Raw genomic sequence first — 13,872 nt, 5'->3', positions numbered from 1 at the left:
CCTATCTGACCACCTGGAGAAATTTGAGAAGTGCTGCTCATTTAGCCCCTGTCTCCTCTGCTTCCAGTGTGTGTTTGAGGGCAGTATCTGGGTTGCCGCTGTGGTTGGTCAGTGTCACTTGTTCATGAGGCTGGAGGTGGATACACACTACACAATATATTGGACAATCATCCAATCCACAATCTTTCTGCACAATCATCTCATATTGTGTACACCCAATTCATAGTATGAAAACTGCTCAGGACTCATCGTTCAATTGGACGTCAGATGGGAGATTGCCACGTGCGATATTGCGCATGAATAGTAGTGTGTACACACATCAACCCGATATCATCGTATGTTGGGCACTTAGTCCTTTGAAGACATCATCTGAACAGATTAACTGCTTACGATCCTGGAGCACGATATATCGAGTAATCTGAACGATGATTGTGGAGTGTGTATGCTCAAAATCGCGTGTTCTGGGACTATATCATTGTTAGTGAAATTGGAAGGACCGTCGCAATTGTTTTTAAAATTGTTCAGGTGTGTACCCAGCTGTGTTGTCCCATGATCCTGGCGGAGTAATGCGTATGCTTGTGAAATGTTACCGTATTCTGCGTATAGTTGTACAATCTGGCTGTGCAATCTGCTTGTTACCTCGGCTGCGGTTATGTGACGTGCTTGGTAATTTGGTGGTGTTATATCGTAATACAGTGTTTTATTGGTCAGGAAAAAAAATAGTCATATTTGTTCTATCTATAATTATAATTGTAATAAAGTGTTCCTAGTTGCTGAAAGAAATTATACAGCTAAATGTCTTGAATTAAATTAGGCGGAACCTCGCGGCTTGTATGCTTCCGCTGGGTTAAGCCATTAAATTAGCCAAGCCGCAGCTGTCAGTGGCCACGATCTCAGACAGGATTTCATGGTGTTTACTGCTTGTGACCTCAGGAAGTGCGAGCAAACATCAGCAAAGGCGCCTGTACTGTATTTGCTGGTTACAGCGATGCCCAAAAGGGTCCTATAGGATACCGCAAGCTAAGCACATTCCCCTCATAGTACAGGTTGAGTCTCCCATATCCAAATATTCTGAAATACGAAATATTCCGAAATACGGAATTTTTTTGCTTTACTGAGATAACAAGAGATATGGTAAGAACTTACCTTTGTTATCTCTGTTTCTACGAAGTCCATAGGGTCCACAGGGTTGACCTTGGGGGTTATAGCTGGAACAGGATCCATGGGCACCACACAGTTAAGCTTTTAGCTCCCAGGATGCACTTGGGTCCTCCTCTATACCCCGCCCCCGAGCCACAGGCACCTCAGTTGGTAAGCAGCCTAGGCCGGAGGAGAATATGGAACAGAGAGAAGGAAGACTGGAACACACAAGAAACCATACTCACAGCAATAGGAGACGGAAAACCGGTGACCAGCCACACAGCCCATTTGAAGCCAGGTGCGTCAGGGCGGGCGCCCTGTGGACCCTATGGACTTCGTAGAAACAGAGATAACAAAGGTAAGTTCTTACCATATCTCTTGTTTTCTACTTCAGGGTCCATAGGGGGTCCACAGGGTTGACCTTGGGGATGTCCCAAAGCAGTACAACTAAGGGCGGGGACGCTCCTGTGCTGAAAGGAGTACCCGGCGCCCAAAGGATGCATCCTGAGAGGCAAAGGTGTCAAACGCATAGAACCTCAAAAACGTTTGAATTGAAGACCAAGTGGCCGCCTTACACAGCTGAACAGCAGAAGCGCCACGTCTAGCAGCCCAAGAGGGACCCACAGAACGAGTGGAATGAGCCTTAACAGAGGCTGGCACAGGTAAGCCCTCCTGTGCATAAGCCTCACAAATAACGGAACGAAGCCAACGGGCTAACGTTTGTTTGTTGGCAGGCCAACCCCTCTTGTGAAAACCAAAGAGGATAAACAAGGAATCAGACTTCCTAACCGAAGCCGTCCGGTCTACATAAATTCTAAGCGCCCGGACCACATCTAAGGAAGTCTCACCAGCTGAAAGATCAGGGGACTGAAAAGCTGGCACAACAAGTTCCTGATTAATATGGAACTTCGAGACCACTGGGTTTGGGCAAAAACTCAGGACGAGTGCGGAGCACCGCTCTGTCCTGGTGAAAAATCAGGAAAGGAGGGCGACAGGAAAGCGCCCCCAATTCAGACACCCTCCTGGCCGAAGCAATTGCCAGGAGAAAAAGTCTTAAATGTCAGCCACTTGAGCTCCACCGCCTCAAGAGGCTCAAACGGAGGACCCTGCAGGACCCGTAGCACCACCGCCAAGTCCCAAGGAGCCACAGGAGGCACAAAGGGAGGCTGGATCCTGAGAACACCTTGGAAAAAGGTGTGAACGTCTGGTAGTATTGCAATCCGCCGTTGAAACCACACGGACAAGGCGGACACATGAACCTTCAGAGATGCAAGGCGTAAGCCGAGATCCAATCCTGACTGAAGAAATTCCAAGATCCTAGAAACTCGGAACACCTGAGGATCATAAAGTCTGGACTCACACCACTGAAAGTAAGTGTGCCACACTCTGTGATAAATCCGTGCTGAAGCAGGCTTGCGTGCCCTGAGCATGGTACCAATAACCGAACTGGAGAAGCCCCGAGACCTCAAGACGGCTGTCTCAAGAGCCACGCCGTCAAAGACAGCCGACCCAGATCCGGGTAAAGGCAGGGCCCCTGAGACAACAGGTCCCGACGTTGAGGAAGAAGGTACGGAGCGTCGATGGAGAGGCTCCTCAGATCGGAGTACCAAGGACGTCTGGACCACGCCGGAGCTACCAGCACGAGCATGCCGCCGTCCTGCTTGAATTTCCGCAGAACCCGAGGAAGCAGGGATATCGGAGGAAACAGATACGCCAGGTGAAACGTCCATGTCACCGACAGCGCGTCCACCAGACTTGCACCTGCGTCTCTTGTCCTTGACCCGTAAACGGGCAACTTGTGATTGTGACGGGAGGCCATCAAGTCCAGCTCCGGCAGTCCCCACCTGTCCACGAGTAGCTGAAACACCTCTGGGTGAAGCGACCATTCCCCGGGATGCACGTCGTGACGGCTGAGGAAGTCCGCCTCCCAATTGAGGACTCTGGGGATGAAGACCGCCGAGATCGCTGGAATGTGACCCTCCGCCCAAGACAGGATACGAGACACCTCCGACATCGCTGCCTGACTGCGAGTTCCGCCTTGGTGATTGATATACGCCACCGTGGTGGCGTTGTCGGACTGCACCTGTACCGCCCTTCCGTGAAGAGCGGGGCCGGACGACTGCAGGGCCTTGTATACTGCCCGCAGTTCCAGGATGTTGATGGGGAGAAGTGCTTCTTCCGCTGACCAACGACCCTGAAGCGACAAAGAGCCGGTCACTGCCCCCCAACCCCGGAGACTGGCATCCGTCGTGAGCAGGACCCAGTCCGGGATCCAAAATGGGCGCCCCTCGACCAGATGAGCTGTCTGAAGCCACCAAGCCAAAGATAGCCGAACGTCCGGAGACAACACCAGCACCTGAGAGCGGATCCGGTGAGGTAACCCGTTCCATTCTGATAGAATCAGCCCCTGCAGGGGCCGGGAATGGAACTGGGCAAATTCCACCATGTCGAATGTCGACACCATGGACCCCAGAACTCTCATAGCCGAATGGACCGACAGGCGGCAACGGCTCAGGCAACTGCGTATCCGCAGCTGTAGTGAGGCGACCTTCTCCGGAGTCAGGAAGATCCTTTGCTGACGCGAATCCAGCAGAGCTCCCAAATGAACCATCCGCTGTGATGGAATCAGAGAGGACTTTTTCCAATTTATCAACCACCCGTGCGCTTGCAGGCAAGCGATCGTCAGGTGGAGATGTTGAAGCAGTACCTCCGGGGAGCTCGCCAGCAACAGGAGGTCGTCCAGGTACGGCAGCAGCCGTACATTCTGGTTCCGAAGATGTGCGGCCATGACCGCCATAATCTTCGTGAACACCCTCGGTGCCGTGGAGAGACCAAAGGGTAGCGCCTGGAACTGATAGTGGTGTTGAAGGATAGCGAACCTCAGATACCGCTGGTGTGAAGATGCTATCGGAACATGGAGGTAGGCGTCCTGGATGTCCAGGGACACCATGTAATCCCCCGGTTCCATCGCCAGAATGATGGAACGTAACGTTTCCATCCTGAACTTGGGAACTCTGAGGAATTTGTTCAGAGACTTCAAGTTGAGGATAGGGCGATGAGAACCATTGGGTTTCTGCACCAGAAACAGAGACGAATAATACCCCGTCCCTCGTTGTGATAGAGGAACGGGAACAATGACCCCTGCTTTCAGCAAGGACTCTATAGCCTCCTGAACCTGTAACGCCTTGGTCTTGTTCTGAGAAGGACTTGTGCAGAAAAACTGGTGGGGTGGTCTGTGCCGAAAAGACAGGGCGTACCCCTGGGAGACCACTTCTTGAACCCAGGCATCCGTGGTGGTATTGTGCCAGCACTGGGCAAATAGAAGAAGTCGGCCTCCCACTCTGAGGTCCCCCAGAGGGAGGCCCGTCCCATCAGGCCGCAGGTTTATCTTCCTGCTTGGAAGAAGGGCGCCGAGCACTCCAGGCTTGCTTCTTGGGTTTAGAGGCCGTCTTACTCGCAGACTGTCTCGGGAAGGACTGACCTTTCGCCTTACCCTGAACCCGAAAGGAACGAAAAGCCGAACTCCGAACCTTAGCAGGCAGTGCCGCCGAAGGGAGGAAGGCCGACTTGGATTTAGCCAGGGTGTCCACTATTTTGTCCAAGTCCGGACCAAATAGTAATTCCCCATTGAAAGGTAAGGCCTCCAGACCTTTCTTTGAATCAGAGTCCGCTCTCCAGGACCGCAACCATAAGGATCGGCGGGCAGACACCGCTGCAGCCGATACCCGCGAGGTCAGCAGACTAGCATCTAAAGAAGCTTCTCCAATGTAAGAAGCGGCGTCCCTCATTTGTCCCAACAACGCCCACTGGACATCCAGAGCGTCGTCCGGGAAGGTATCTTCCAATGCATTGGCCCACCCCTCAATGGCCTTGGCCACCCAGGAAATGGCCATGGACGGTCGGGCCACCGCCCCGGAGAGGGAGTAAATAGACTTTAAGCAAGTCTCAACTTTCCTGTCCGTGGGATCCTTCAGCGAGGATATCGACGGTAATGGTAAGGTGGCGCCCCGAGTTAAACGGGTGACATGGGAATCCACCGCCGGTGGAGTTTCCCATTTTTTACAATGTGCCTCAGGGAAGGGGTAATTAGAAGCCAACCGCTTCTGAGGAAGGAATCTCTTACTGGGCGCCTGCCAAGCTACCGCTATATGATCCGTCAACTGATCCGACAGGGGAAACACCGCAGAAGCCACCTTAGTTTTTTTGAAACTAGGAAACTTCGACCTAGGAACCGGTGCCTCATCCTCTATAAGAAGAATAGCTCGCACCGCCCTAACTAGTGCTCGCACATTAATGGACGACTTGGTATCCATTTCCTGGACCGAGGCGTCCGAGTCAGTGTCATCAGGGACCTCCCCATCATCTGAGGAACCCTCTGAGTCCGATACCTGAGCAGCCCGTGTCATGAGTGGGCGTTTAGAAATCCTAGAAGGCATGTCAGTCTGCAACATTGACTGAAAAGCCGAGGAAGCGGCCGCCAAATTTTGCACGGAGTTGGAGAGCACATCCACCCATGGTGGAGGCGTCGCCATAGGGGCCTGAAAAGGTACCACAGGCTGCTGCGGCACAGGGGAAGCCTGTATATACATAGGCAACCCCGCATAGGGACCAACTGATTGAGACCCAGGAGGACTCCGCAATAACTGCGGGACACCCGGGGAATGGGGGATGGTCGGCTGGGGCACCGCCCTAGTAGGGAGAGCAGTCGGGACCGACAGACGGTCCGCAATAGACACCAGCACTTGAGAAAACATCGCCCACGGTGGTTCCTGCGCCAGAGAAGGTCTGGATGGGCCAGGAGCCACCTGGCATCGACTACACAGGCCATCCTGTGACAAATCCTCCCTATCTACTCCTGCAGAACAGCGTCCGCAGGAGGCCAACACCGGAGCCACTGAGCGCTCAACCTCCTCGTCTGACATGACAGAATATATTATATATCTGGCACCAGGGTAGAAGTGAAACGCACTCACCGGTGTGCTGAACAACAGCCCACAATATGGCACTGAGTAGCACACTATCTGCGCTGCCACTGTGGGAAAATGGCCGCTGGAGACCTCAGAGGAGGAGTGGCCGAGGAATCTGCAGCTCAGCGACGCCAGACTGCGTGCTGAAAGGTGCGCTAAGCTGAGGGGAGGAGCCGCTGACAGGGAAGGCTTCCTCCCCTGGCTGGCCATAACCCCAGGGATGCTGGCTTCCCGCTTGCCGGTTATCCCTGGTGGTCTAGTGGTCCCACGGGTTATGGGGGGGGGCCCGCCACCACTGCCAGCAGCCTCCGGTCTGTCCCCAGGACCGGAGGCTAAAGGACTGCATTTAAGGCATTCCGCGCGCCGCCGCTAGCCAGCGACGCGCGGCTTACCTGCATCCCCGGCGACTCCGGCAGCAGTCCTGGGAGGTAGACAGAGTCCGGCTAGTACGGACTCTGTCCTCCCGCCGCGATCCCCAGATCAGTACTGGCATCGCGGCGCCAGTCGGGGATCAGAGCGGCAGCGTGGGCGTCTGTACAGACAGCCCTTCGCTGCCGTCTGTAGTAAAAATAGATTAAAACTAAATAAAAATTTAACTTAAAATAAAAAGCTTCTGGGGGCTGCTCCTGCAGCCCCCCTGCGCGGTGACCGACTCCGGCCGGGCACCAGCTTACACTGAGGTGCCTGTGGCTCGGGGGCGGGGTATAGAGGAGGACCCAAGTGCATCCTGGGAGCTAAAAGCTTAACTGTGTGGTGCCCATGGATCCTGTTCCAGCTATAACCCCCAAGGTAAACCCTGTGGACCCCCTATGGACCCTGAAGTAGAAAATGAAACTTTTGATTTTTGATAGTTCAATGTACACAAACTTTGTCTAAGCCACAAATTATTAATAATATTGTATAAAATTGCCTTCAGGCTGTGTGTGTTTAAGGTGTATATTAAACATAACTGAAATTTATGTATGTACACGAACTTTGCTTGAGCCACAAAATTATTGAAATTATTGTATAAAATTACCTGCAGGCTGTGTGTATAAGGTGTATATAACACATAAATGCATTCTATGTGTGTATTTGGGTCCCATTCCTAAGATATTTCATTATGGTATGCAATTATTCCAAAATACAGAATTTTCCATTATCCAAAATATCTCTGGTCCCAAGCATTTTGGATAGCGGAGACTCAACCTGTATAAACTTTTATTCAGTGTAGAAAGAAAATATCTCCAAATATGTTTTTTATTTCCAGCAGATGGATGCAAAAGCAGGAAGACCTCGGAGGGACATCTCCTGTTGTCTTCAGATTTTAAAATAGGAGAGAACATGGTACAAGATTCTCCAGGACAAAACCCTATTACAGTAAATATACGTCCAGTGTTTGACAGTGGAGATACGTCATCTGATCTATATAATCATAAGGAATGTTCTGCTGATAATTTAGATGTTGTTACACAAAGAACAAGCCCTGCAAGCGCTAAAATGTTTCCCTGTTCTGAATGTGGTAAATGTTTCATAGGCCGTACAAACTTTGTTAGACATCAGAGAAGTCACACAGGTGAGAAACCATTTCCATGTTGTGAGTGTGGGAAAGGCTTTGCACAGAAATCACAGCTTGTAAGGCATCTTAGGGTTCACACAGGGGAGAAACCTTTCTCTTGTTCTGAGTGTGGGAAATGTTTTGCTGAGAAATCAATGCTGATTAAGCATGAGAGAATTCATACAGGTGAGAAACCATTCTCTTGTTCTGAGTGTGGGAAATGTTTTGCTGAGAAATCAAATCTTGCTGTGCATCTTAGAGTTCACACAGGTGAGAAACCGTTCTCTTGTTCTGAGTGTGGGAAATGTTTTGCTGAGAAATCCAATCTTACTGTGCATCTTAGTGTTCACACAGGTGAGAACCCGTTTTCTTGTTCTGAGTGTGGGAAATGTTTTGCTATGAATTCAGTGCTGATTAATCATCAGAGAATTCACACAAGTGAGAAACCATTCTCTTGTTTTGAGTGTGGGAAATGTTTTAAATGTAAACGAGCTCTTGTCAGCCATCATAGAATTCACACAGGAGAAAATCTTTTTCCATGCTCTGAGTGTGGTAAATGTTTTACAGAGAAATCAGTTCTTGTTAGACATCAAATTATTCACAAAGGTGAGAGGCCGTTTCCATGCTCTGAGTGCGGGAAATGTTTTACGCGAAAAACAACCCTTGTTGAACATCAGAGAACTCACACAGGTGAGAGGCCGTTTTCATGCTCTGAGTGCGGGAAATGTTTTACATATAAACCAGCTCTTGTCAGCCATCAGAAAACTCACACAGGAGATAAGCTATTTCCATGCTGTGAGTGTGGGAAATGTTTTACAGGGAAATCAGGTCTTGTTAGACATCAGAGAACTCACAAAGGTGAGAAGCCATTTCCATGCTCTGAGTGCGGGAAATGTTTTACACAAAAAACAACCCTTGTTGTACATCAGAGAACTCACACAGGTGAGAGGCCCTTTCCATGCTCTGAGTGCGGGAAATGTTTTATGCGAAAAACAACCCTTGTTGTACATCAGAGAACTCACAAAGCAGAAAACAAACCATTATCATGAGGTATTGCAGCAATAATGTAAATATTGTAAAATATGTTAATATTAATGTAAATGATAAAAAAAATAGTGTAAACAAATATTTAGAGATTGTATTGGCATGACTGATTTATGGAGGGCTTTGCTGGAATGGATCAAGATGGCTCTTATCCTCCATTTTGCTTTGCTTGGTACTTCGATAAGTTGAAAGACTCACACAGATGTGTGACATTTAGATACAGAGAAAACTGTAAAGTTCTATGGTTTAACTGAAGGGTTGTTTTGTTACCCTGCACCTGCTTAAAGATAGTAGCTGAGACTGTTAATGCTCATAATTCACTTATCCAATGAAATGCTTTAGATTATGTTTATACCATATATGTAAGTGGTATATAAATTGTAATGCCGGGTACACACTAGACGATATGTCAGCCGATCCGGCCGGATCGGAGGACGTATCGGACACATTGTCTAGTGTGTACGCGTTATGCCAGTGACCATGCGTTCCATCAACATAAGACTGTAACATACAGCAGATTCCTTCTATTAGACATTGACTACCTCATTGCATATCAAGGTCATGGATATCAGTGATCGCAAAATATGCGCTATAGCCCGTATTTACGCCCTACAGGCACTAAGGGACCTACTTTTTAAAACTGGCTGGGTCCTGCAGTAGGCGCTGTGTGCGCTGCAGCTGTTGGCACCAGCCCTCACCTTCTCTCAACCAATGACTGCGGGCGTTAGCGTCTCCTCAACCAATCAGCATGACCACCGCCTCCCGGTCACGTGACGGTGCCAGGCTCTATCCCCTCACGGATCTCTGAGGTGGAGCCATTTTCATTCAGCAGCTGGCGCACGGGCAAACGATGTGCCCTGGACCTCCATGCTCAGGTCTCCAGCTGGATGATGCCGGATCCCCCCTTCTTCCCCTGGGCCTCTGTGCCATTCCCCCCCCCCCTGCTGCCCACTTCATCACTTCTCAGGGATCTGCCCATCTAGATGATGCAGCCGCGGACACCCCCTGCCCTCTCCTTCACATCTGTCCAGCGCTCGCACTCCCGTCTCACCCACACTCCCCCTGCCTGCTTCTTGCTCCATCACCAGTACTCACCTGCTTAGTATACTGCATTCGCGGACACCCCACTCCATCACATCTGCTATGCTTAAGCCAGCGCTTGCACTCCCATCCAACCCGTTTCCCCCCTGCCTGCTTCCCGCTTCATCACCTTAGTACTGGCCACTGAGTTCAGGGATCTTCCCGGCTGTGAACATGCTGCAGCCGCAGATACCTAACACTCCTCACCTATTGCTGCCGGCTCCAGTACTTCTGTTCTATGCAGGTTCTGTTCTCAAAGAGGCTACTTTATTCTTTCAAGTCTTCTTTCAACTTTACCTATCTTCGGGATTCCCCGGGATCCACAATTTTTTTCGCTCAGTGCAATCACTGGATATATTAGACAGTAACCTGGCATTAGGTGCGTACAGGGTTGAACTGGTCCACAGGAGTACAGGGAATATCCCCAGTAGGCCCCACTGCTTGAGTGGTTTTGATAAAGGACAAATCTTTATGACAAGACAAATAGGTCAGAGAATTTTCCCAAATGGCAAGATTTGTAGGGTGCTCAAGGTCAGCAGTGCTGTTATAATGAGCTAAGCCCCACCTCTTTAGTGACATCATTATTCTGCCATCTCCTCTCTCGGGCCCACACAGCAGTAACAGTAGGACAGGGATCTTGTATGTGTATTCTCCCCCCCTTTCGCTTTGAATGCCTGCAGTGCTGAGCACAAGCTCCACTCATCTTTAGTATATTTTGAAGTAAAGGATGAGTCCCATTAATTGTAGGATAACAAACAGTGGAGGAGGCAGCCATTCTACAACTGAGACACCATCCATGAGAATGCAACTTTACCAATCCATCAGGAGCCAGTGACCTTATTGTGGAACTTCATGATATGATAGACTGTATTCTGAAGGACGCCCCCAAAATGGCTGCCTGCACTGTGTGTCGGTGGCCATAGTGTTTTTCATTTGATGTTGGAATACATGTACCACCTTAGTGTGATTATTATATTTCTGTATTATGTCTGTGCAAAGACAGGTTATTGCTGCCTATGTTTTATGATAACTCTTTATATTGTGTTCTGTAGGTTGCACAGTGGCTATAAGAATGTGTGTTATAATTCAGTTTGATGTTATATCTATATTGTGTTACTGTTTATGTGTTGAGTAGGTAGATGATATAACAGTACATTATGTATATGAATATGACATGCTACCTTATGGTCTGTACACAAATAAGATAATAAATTATATTATTACCAACCAAGTTGCGTTCTTGTTTCTGTTAAAATTATTTAAATGTGAGTTAAACAGTACGGATAAGGGGACAGCCCCTACGCAGTATGGATAAGGAGGACAGTCCCTACGCAGTATGGATAAGGGGGACAGCCCCTACGCAGTATGGATAAGGGGACAGTCGCTACGCAGTATGGATAAGAGACCAGCCCCTACACAGTATGGATAAGAGGACAGCCCCTATACAGTATGGATAAGGGGGACAGCCCCTACACAGTACGGATAAGGGGACAGCCCCTACGCAGTACGGATAAGGGGACAGCCGCTACGCAGTATGGATAAGAGACCAGCCCCTACACAGTATGGATAAGGGGGACAGGCCCTACGCAGTACAGATAAGGGGACAGCCCCTACGCAGTATGGATAAGGGGGACAGCCCCTACGCAGTATGGATAAGGGGACAGCCCCAACACGGTATGGATAAGGGGACAGCCGCTATGCAGTATGGATAAGCGGACAGCCCCTACACAGTATGGATAAGGGCGACAGCCCCCACGCAGTATGGATAAGGGCGACAGCCCCCACGCAGTATGGATAAGGGGACAGCTGATACACAGTATGGATAAGGAGGACAGCCCCTACACAGTATGGATAAGGAGGACAGCCCCTACACAGTATGGATAAGGAGGACAGTCCCTGCACAGTATGGATAAGGGTACCACCCCTACAGTTTATGGATAAGGCAACAGCCCCTGCACGGTATGGATAAGGGGACAGGCCCTGCACAGTATGGAGGGGAGAGGGTGTGTTAGGGGTGGTCCCATTTGCATTGCACATTGGCTGTATATCTATTATACTATTTCCGTTAGGGGTCTGCAATCAGGTTCCTATATGATGCGATTTCCTGGGATTCCATCCATACATCCCATATTGTCATGTATACTGCACACAATGCACATCATTATCACTGCGGATGACTTGCACCAGCCCTGTCCTCTGTCTGACAACAGATGGATCTCTGTGCACACCCATCCCTGAGTCACCCGCAATTCCGCCCATGGCACACTTATCCCATCTGCCAATACCAATTTACACCCACTAAGCTGCAAGGGGAGATAGGTACAACCCTGAACCACCCGTAGTTGCACAAAGTTAGCCATGGGGGCTATAACGCAGGCTCATGAACAGGTGTGTGATCTCAGTGTGACCTACATGAGCAATGTAACTTACTGTAATAAAATAACGCCAACAGGTCAACTTTGATGTTCTGTTACTAGGGAAGACCATCGATGGTTCATAATCATCGATGGTTTATGGCCAATGGTGAACATTTTTATGATCAATGGGGGACAATCAGGTTTCCCTCCATAGATGGCTAAGCATAACCGAATGTGTTTTTTTTTTTTTTACAAGGTGCCGGGATACAAAGCATAGCTCCACCTCCGACACCTGTGAAGACCCGCCCCCAGGTTTTTATTGGCCAATGGGCCAGTCTGACAAAGAACAGTGATGACCATTTGTGGTGAAACCATTGATGGTCATCCATTGTATAGTTTGTAATCATCCTTGGCGACTTGCTACATCGCCATAGATGGAAACCAAAATCGATGGCCATCCCTATGTGTTACATTGAAGTACAAGATACTACACGATTAATAATAATTGAAGAAATAGATAATTTGATGTTTACATGCTATTAAGCATCTTTTTTTGCCTATACTTAAGTCTTTCTGGAACACTGTATACTTCATATCCTCTTGAACCAATTATACTTGGAGCAATTATTTTTTCCTTCACCATGTTACTGTCGTACCAGATAATGTTCCTCTTCGTCAGGCCATTTCCAAGAAGTGAGATCCGTCTACAGTAGAGGTGTGCAGGCTCGGAACAGTCCAGGTTCTCCTGATCATGGTATCCAGTTACCTTATCTAAGGCTGTCCACGTAGTTTTTCACCTCAAAGTATCAAATTGAAACCCTTTAAAAGCCTTTACCCATATGCACAGAAGTATAAACATTGTACTTTTTTTTCTTTTTTATAGTGTTTAGTACATATTAGTTCGTACATTACCTTACAGCAGCTCAGACTCGTTCAAGCCCAGAAACAGAAATCAATTTGCAACCTAGTCATGTGGCTTCAGGATCCAATCAGAATTCAGCTAGCACCAGAAGGCTTCAAAGCATCAAATTAAACACTGGTTATGATTATCTGAGAAAAGTAATGCTTATTTTTATACTGTAAACTTGAAAATGTTCATTCACTGACTCATTCACCCTAGTACTGTAAAAAATGTAAAGTATACTTACAGAGAAAATAATTATTATTCAGTCCCAGGCTTGTGTGGCCCTTAATCCAGTCTGGTCTGAGGTAGCCTATGATTGGAGTTACAGATGCAGCAATGTGCTTGGTTATTGTCGGAGGGTACAAGTGTGTGCTATAGGCACAGGGTCCTCCACCCAGTGACCCCAGACAAGTATACTCACTGTCTCCAAAGCAAATACAATTATTTTATCCCTAATTCTTCTTTTATTACATAATTTTGCCTTAGTCCACACTTATTCAGGCGATGACCTGATACGATGTAACGATATATCGTGCCCATGCACATACTGCGCAATCTGCCGTACGATGACACAATATATCGCTACAGGAGTAATGTTACCGCACCACAACGTCTGTATCACATCAGATGGGACGATGCGACCAGATGATTTATCAAACGATTAATTGGGAGTATACAATATAAAATGGTCGTTGCAGATCGCAAGATTGCCCAATATATCGTATAGTATGTACCTAGGCAGCTCCCTATACTTACTATGTTTATTTCTTTCCCCTCCATATCTATTATCTCCTTTCCCTGCCATATACATAAACCATGATGAAGACTAGTGCGCCTCTACAG

General features: G+C 48.4%; 1 protein-coding gene across 3 annotated transcripts in view; it reads left to right on the top strand.

Annotated features, from left to right (window-relative positions):
* Nucleotides 1–10,957, top strand: part of LOC148500767 (uncharacterized) — a 66,204-nt gene extending 55,247 nt beyond the window's left edge. The window contains exon 9 of one of the 3 annotated variants that reach the window (XM_088451360.1): nucleotides 7,576–10,957. In XM_088451360.1, the coding sequence (XP_088307486.1) occupies nucleotides 7,576–8,693 (1,118 nt within the window). In that variant the 3' untranslated portion in view covers nucleotides 8,694–10,957. Of the gene's footprint in view, nucleotides 1–7,356 lie in introns of all 3 variants that reach the window. The other 2 variants (XM_088451359.1, XM_088451358.1) reach the window with 2 other exon arrangements.
* Nucleotides 10,958–13,872: the final 2,915 nt, after the last annotated feature.

Source organism: Taudactylus pleione, unplaced genomic scaffold (assembly GCF_031769625.1).
Source record: "Taudactylus pleione unplaced genomic scaffold, aTauple2 ptg000547l, whole genome shotgun sequence".
Lineage (NCBI taxonomy): Eukaryota > Metazoa > Chordata > Amphibia > Anura > Myobatrachidae > Taudactylus > Taudactylus pleione.
The sequence above is the reverse complement of the archived record's forward strand: the minus strand, read 5'-3'. Positions and strand labels throughout refer to the sequence as shown.